The 6811-nt window shown below is 46.5% G+C and overlaps 1 protein-coding gene across 4 annotated transcripts; it reads right to left on the bottom strand.

Annotated features, from left to right (window-relative positions):
- Nucleotides 1-83: 83 nt before the first annotated feature.
- On the bottom strand, nucleotides 84-6426 carry DDX5 (DEAD-box helicase 5). Of its 4 annotated transcripts, none has more exons than XR_016223526.1 (13): nucleotides 6213-6426; nucleotides 4935-5100; nucleotides 4608-4704; nucleotides 4378-4511; nucleotides 4201-4266; nucleotides 3860-4001; nucleotides 3622-3782; nucleotides 3373-3545; nucleotides 2902-3029; nucleotides 2641-2702; nucleotides 2501-2560; nucleotides 1013-1346; nucleotides 84-789 (listed from the first exon to the last, which is right to left on the bottom strand). XR_016223526.1 is itself a non-coding variant. In XM_070060466.2 (13 exons), exons 1-13 carry the CDS (start codon nucleotides 6254-6256, stop codon nucleotides 386-388), a joined length of 1845 nt encoding a protein of 614 aa, XP_069916567.1. In that variant the 5' UTR covers nucleotides 6257-6426; the 3' UTR covers nucleotides 84-385. The 4 variants fall into 4 exon arrangements, 1 of the variants encoding a protein (XP_069916567.1); XR_016223527.1 differs by having other exon boundaries at nucleotides 1013-1237; XR_016223525.1 differs by having other exon boundaries at nucleotides 2902-3012.
- Nucleotides 6427-6811: the final 385 nt, after the last annotated feature.

Raw genomic sequence — 6811 nt, 5'->3', positions numbered from 1 at the left:
AAAACTAGTCACTTAAATAAAAAAGACCATCTAAGCAAAGTTTTACATGACATTATATATGGAAAATAAAGTACAATTTCCAATTCAGTCTTCAAATATTTTTATTGGAAGGCCATGCATTGCCTTCATTTATTGTATTTCAAATCACTGTACAGTTACTTTTGTGAAAACACTGCCTGCATTTTCTAGTACAAAAAAAACCTAAAAATTGTTTCAGGAATGTAGAGAAATATCCAACTTAAATAGCGAAAAAGTGCACCATAATTACTGCTGCACTGCAGTCATTTCTGCATTTCCCATGTTTCTTAAATAACTATCTTGTCTGGTAACACACAATATAAAGAGCAATTATGAAAAACAGACATTTACATATACTTCTAAAGTCTTATTGAGAATATCCTGTTGGCATTGGATAACCAATCATAGGTGCAGCTGCAGTAGCAGGATATGCATATGCCTGTTGGTTCATACCATTGTGCATATTTGGAACATTACTTCCATATTGCTGAGTGCTATCATACCCATTCTGGTAAGTCCCTGTTGGATTACCAGTCCTAAAACTGGTCTGTAAACCAGCAGACACAAAATTACTTCCAAAGCTCCCATTGGTGTAACTTGCAGCACTGTAAACACCATTTTGAGTTTTTGCCCCAAAATCTCTCTTAAGCAGACTAGAGTAACCTCTGTCATAATTTTCCCTGTCTCTAAAGGTATTAAATCCACCCCTTTTGCCCGCAGAGTATCTGTCCCGACGGTCATCCTTCATGCCTCCTCTACCCCTGGAACGACCTGTCAAAAAAAAAAAAAATGTTGCAAACTTATTAATGTCTGCGGCACAATTTATTGCTAATATATAGAAAGTAGGTAATTCTAGTCATAATCATGGGTGGGAAGTATTTTTCAATTTCTCAAATTAAGTTTCACATTCAAGATTTTATTCCCCCTCTAATCCCACCTGAATGGATTTGTAGACGATGTGACCTGAAACCACCTAATTCAAGGCGAGTCTTACCTGCCCCTCTGTCTTCGACCAGCTGAAGCAACTTGGGGTTAATTGCTTGATTAGCTTCCCGAAGCACAGAGATAAGGTCGCTCACTTGCTTTATGTTATTAGGTGTAAAGAAAGTGTATGCTGTGCCCGTTTTGGTACTGCGAGCAGTTCTTCCAATTCGATGAATATAATCCTCTGAGGAGTTAGGGTAGTCATAATTGATGACAAATTTCACATCTTCCACATCTGTAAGGTGTTGCAGTGTGGCAAAATAGCAATGTATGGAGTTTTGCACACCACAACAGCCAGACCAAAAATAAAAAGTTAGACAATTGTATTCCCAAGAAGGTACGGGCTGCAAAAAATACAGTTAAAATGGTTATCCTTTCCCTGTAGGAATACCATTCAAGTTTAAAAAAAAAAAAAAAAAAAAGAGGAAAAAAAAAAAAGCACACATCAGCTGTACAAGCCATCGCCCACCCAGTGATAAAGCTTGTCGAAAGGAACGTGTGTTCCCTAGCACATTCCCAATTCAGCACGTCCCCTTACAGATCATCAAGTGACATCTGAATGCTTCTGCGCAGTAGGGCCACTTTTAAGTTTCACAGCAACCTCTTCATGTGCTCATTTTGAGGACCTTTAAACAAAAATGTACAAGGTCCTTTGCATTACACACTCATCGGAAGTTCAAAATTCAGGCCACACTGCTTGTCTTGCCAAGACCTTACAACCGCAGCTGCAAGAAAAACATACCTGTCCCCCAAAAGTTGTTTTTATGCACTGTGTCTCGTCTAGGCAAGCGCTTCCAAGAAGCCAGGATTCACTTGAGAATGTGTCTCTCTCTGGCAGGTCTCGACATGACGACTACTGTGTCACAAGGTGAGGGAGGAACTTTCAAAGCACTGTTTTCTTTTCCCACTGATTCTAAGTGTGAGAAGTTGCTCCTGCTCTAGGTCTTATGTGCCAGTACTCACCAATTTGTAAAAGGCTTAGTACCTTTTAAAGCTGCTCTCTCCATTTCAAACTTGAACAAAAATTTCATTGAACATTGAAGTTTGGAACTATTTCTTCGACATTTCAGCAAACTCACTGAAACTCAAAGACCCACAGATCACAGTGAACAGTTTCAAACAATGCTGTACCATGGCAGTCATGCAAAGCATGGGACGGAAGAAACCACGGCAGTGAACTGTGAGGGTACTTCCATTGTTTTCCCCCGGAGAGAACAGTTTATGGGGCAGAGGTGATATGTTCTGCCCTTTGAAGATTACTGGCACACTTTCAGTTTTTCACCTCTCTAATCGACTGGAAGCAGCCAGCCGATCACTAGTCCTCCATCCCCCTCGAGTCCTCCGATTGTCATGCCTAGGCCTTGCCACAAAGACTGCACCTTTATGTGAAAAAAACTTAGAAAAAATGCAGAGGTTAAAGAAAGCAATAAACTTTCTTTAGAAAAACTATATGGAGATCTTCTGGGAAACCAAGCCATGAATGCGAGTTTGTACTAACCTAGCCCTCTGGAGGCCACATCTGTAGCAATCAGAATAGGAGCTTTTCCATGTTTGAATTCTACAAAGGAAGGCAAATATACGATCATTACTCTGAAGCCTATCTTAAGAAAAAAAATTTTCTCCTTTTGAAATACTTACCATTTAGAACCCAGTCACGCTCCTGTTGACTCTTGTCACCATGGATACCCATGGCAGGCCACCTAAAATAGAAGATTTATCCTAGTAGGCTCATGCTTCAAATCAGATTCTCATGCTTAACCATTTTTGCCAAGCCTCAATTTCACTGACAGCTTTACCCAAACTATCAGATTAGCCTTATCTATGAAACCCACAACCATCCTCTTGGCTCAAGTTTGTTTGCCCTTTCCTAAAGGACTATACATGGAGAATCCCACATACCCATCTCTCCTCATTTTTCTGGTAAGCTCATCACATCTTCTTTTGGTTTCAACAAAAACAATGGTTTTATTTTCCTTCTCACTCATGATCTCTTCCATTAGACGAATAAGTCTAGACAAAACAAACGCCTGAGTCTTAAAACAAGTCCACAGTTGGGGCTGCACATTTACATTCAGTGAAACATTAAGTTCAATTTTGCATGGCTCCAAGTCAAAGAGGAAACACCTGTAGGACCATCTGACAATCCTACCCTGGGTCCTTAAGTAAACCACAAGACACATGACTTTCATCTTCCTGTAAGAATGCCATAAATGGAACAACCAATTACAGAAGGACATGAAATCTCAAGATGGATTGGCGGACTTAATTTTACATGAACCTATTCAGATTACATCAATTGAAAGTCAATTTTGACATAACCCATGAAAGCTACTCAACCACACAAAGCCATTAAATGTATATAATACTTACTTTTCATCCTTTTCTACATCATGACATACATCCACTATCTGAAGAATGTTGTGGTTTGCACTCAATTCCAGTGCTCCAATGTTTATATGAATGTAGTCTTTCAGAAAATCTTCAGCAAGCTGTCTTACTTCTTTTGGCCATGTAGCACTCCACATTAGGGTTTGCCTATCAGGCTAAGACAGAGAAAGGATTACACTGTACTCCAAAAGTAAATTTAGACTTGTGAAAAGTGACATTAAGGGTACTTACTCTTATCTGATCCACAATCTTCCTTATTTGGGGTTCAAAGCCCATATCAAGCATTCTATCTGCTTCATCAAGGACCAGGTAAGTTGTTCTTCTCAGATTGGTTTTTCCACACTCTAAAAAGTCAATCAGTCTTCCAGGTGTTGCAATACAGATTTCCACACCTTCAAATTAAATGCATAAACGTTAACACATAACATTTAGCACTGGTTAGTTGACAAACCACCTTTTCCTTTCCTACCTCTCTCCAAGTCGCGGATCTGTGGTCCCTTGGGAGCACCACCATAGATGCAAGTAGACTTCAAGCGACAAGCTCTACAGTATTCAGCAGCTACTTGCTGCACTTGCTGAGCCAGTTCCCGAGTTGGTGCCAGCACCAAGCACTAAAGCAAGAGGAACAGCTTTTAGCACAGACCCCAGATTGCTAAGTTAGCTGCACTGGCAGATCCTTTCTCCAACTGTGCCATCAGATACCCAGAGCAGCCCCAGCTACGTTCAGTGAGAATACTAATCTTTACATAAATCGTTACATCGTTTGCTATGTATTCTGTTATGTTTCTAGTTGAAAAAATATATACTTACAATAGGTCCATCACCTCTCTCTAAGAATGGCTGATGATTGATGTGGACGATGGCAGGCAGCAAATACTACAGGAGGACAAACAGCAGAGACACTATTAAGATACTCTGGCTTTTTTATTCCCATTCCATTTCCTCTAGCATGGATCACCCAGCAACTCAGAGTTCTCCCAAACTTACAGACAATGTTTTCCCAGATCCGGTCTGAGCTACTCCAACCATATCTAATCCACTTAGAGCAACTGGCCATCCCTGAGCTTGAATAGCAGTGGGTTCAGTAAAGTTCTGCCTTGCAATCACGTCCATGACGTTTGCTGTAATTACAGCATTTTAGTAAACACTTGTAATGCCAACAGAAAGGAGGCAACAGGGGGAGAAGGGTGGTAAGCTGACTGAAAACCAGCACTTACCAGGAAAGTTTGCTTCATAGAAATTCAGAACTGGCTTTGGGCAATTGTGACCTCTAACTGTAACTTCCTTGCTTCTTCTGTATGTCTCCACCTCTTGCTGCAAAACAAATCATAACCACTTTAGTAACTCTTGACAGAGTCCCCTAAGCAAACACAGCTAGCAAACTCTGAACCTACAGGTGAAAATTCAAAGCCACCTCCTCCCCAAGCCAAAAAGAACTCCCCAAATTGAAATGTCCGCCAAGACACTTGTTAGATTTTGATTTCCTAGCTTAGTATTACTCAGGTAATACTGAATGATGATCAAAGCCACATGAAATTACTCACGGCTGTGCGTCTAGCCAAATCAGGATGTTCTTGATAAAAATTCTTCTCAAATTTGGGCAGCTCATCAAGATTCCACTTCTTTTTAACTAGTTTCTCTCCAGGGTTTCCAAATTTCTTTCCAGATAGAGGCCCTGCCCTACTTCCTCCAAATCGAGGCGCACCAAACCTGAAATTAAGAATGTTACATTTCTTCACGTCTGTATTTGGCGTTGGACAGATTTTAGCACTCATCAGCTCCAGTAATTATCCCTGAGAGCAGTCAACAGCATCACTTCCCACAGCCGCAACTATCGAGGCCAAGTACACGGCCCGCGATCGATAAGCTCAGAAACGGGCTGACCAAACTGCAGGATTTCAAGCATACAAGGACAGACAAGTCTGCGGCTACTACAGTCTCCGAGCTAGGGAATGCAGCAGCCGGGAGCCGGCCTATACGAGAAGGGTGGTGCCTAAAACAGCGATGCTACTCTAACGACTGTGTTCGAGCAGAGGCGCTTCCGTGTTAAACACGAACGGTAACGAGGCAGCCACAGCAGGGAGAGCGGCACAGGGAAGGTGTTTCTCCAAGGCACGCCGGGAAACCAATCGAGGTGGGGGAACCCGGCGGAAGAGCTCCCGATCAAGGTAGCAAAATTATATAACGCGAGAAGGAGAAGGAGGAGCCGGTGACTACCGGGGGAGGAGTCCGGGCCCGGGCGGAGTCGCCGGGCGGCGTTCCCGCTGGGGCGGCGCTTCCCCCTTTGTCTCGCATTTCTCTCTGCGCCACATTTTCTCGACGCTGCCATTTTGAGCTCCTCCGCCGGGCGGGGTAACAAAGGCGCCGCCGCCATGTCCGAGGCCGGCATTTTGTGCTCGCGGCTCAGCCACATGGCCGATCCCGAGGGCGCCGGCCGGCCGGCCGCTGCCTCCGCACCGAACCCACGGCTTCGGAGCGGCCCCTCTCCCACAGAACTCCCGGCGCCCCGAAAACACCTCCCCGAAGGCCGTACCTAACGGCGGCTCCCCGCTCCGCCCCGAAGCGCCGCGCTCTCCTCACCCCGCAGGGCGTTCCGCCAAATCCCCCAACAGCCGCCAAATGGCCGCTCCCCACCCCCAGACAAAAAGCGGGCTTCGGAACAGCCAAAACGACAAGCCTCTTCGGGTCACTTCGAAGCGAACGCCAAAATGGCGCAAACCTCCGACCGAGGCCCGAGAGGAGCCCGCGAAGGCCGCGTCGCCGCCCGCCGCCGCCCTCCCATCCCCCCTCTCCGGGCCTGACGGGTCCGCTCCCCGACTCACCCTCGATCGCGACCGCGATCCCGGTCGCTCGAGTATCCCGACATGGCGTCAATGGTTGCGGTTGGCGGGGGACGAAGCTAAGAGAAACGGGTGCGACGAGTCGCTGCAAGAGGCTTCGACGGCGGCGAAGCCTCGCGGGGGCGGCAGCGGCGGAGGAACGGCGGTGACGAGAGCCGGAGCTGCACGACCAGAGGCCGGTGGAAATGAATGAGGTGCCGGCCGCGTCCCGGCAGCCGGTTTTATAGTGCGGACCGCCTCCTCCGCCGCGGAGGCTGCTGGGAGCCGATCTGTGACCTCATCGCCCCGCCCCCCGCGCAGGGGGCCGCAACGCCCACCGGCGTTCTGGAATCCGCCCTGGGGTCCCCGCCGCCCCCGCGGCCGCTCCCTCCCGGGGCGCCCGTTTTTCTCCCGAGTCGTGTCCGGGCCCGCCCACCACAGGGATGCTTCAGCATGCATTTCCTTGACTTCACCTTTTTCTCGTCCTTCTACACCTCCAGCAAGCCTCCCCGCCTTCTCCCTGGACCGACAGGCACATAAAATGGCCAGGACAGGCCAGCCCACTCTCTCCACTCAGAGATGTTTACGTCTCCACAGAGCCC

This window comes from Oryctolagus cuniculus, chromosome 17, assembly GCF_051225735.1.
Source record: "Oryctolagus cuniculus isolate XC-2025 breed Fujian yellow rabbit chromosome 17, ASM5122573v1, whole genome shotgun sequence".
Lineage (NCBI taxonomy): Eukaryota > Metazoa > Chordata > Mammalia > Lagomorpha > Leporidae > Oryctolagus > Oryctolagus cuniculus.
This window is presented reverse-complemented; position numbering and strand designations above follow the sequence as displayed.

Coding starts and splice junctions, on each gene's coding strand:
- DDX5 (XM_070060466.2), bottom strand. CDS start 6,256: ATGTCGGGATACTCGAGCGACCGGGATCGCGGTCGCGATCGAGG. Junction 5,101..6,212: donor GATCGCGGTCGCGATCGAGG/GTGAGTCGGGGA, acceptor TCTTAATTTCAG/GTTTGGTGCGCCTCGATTTG. Junction 3,013..3,372: donor GATGTAGAAAAGGATGAAAA/GTAAGTATTATA, acceptor TGTTTTGTCTAG/ACTTATTCGTCTAATGGAAG.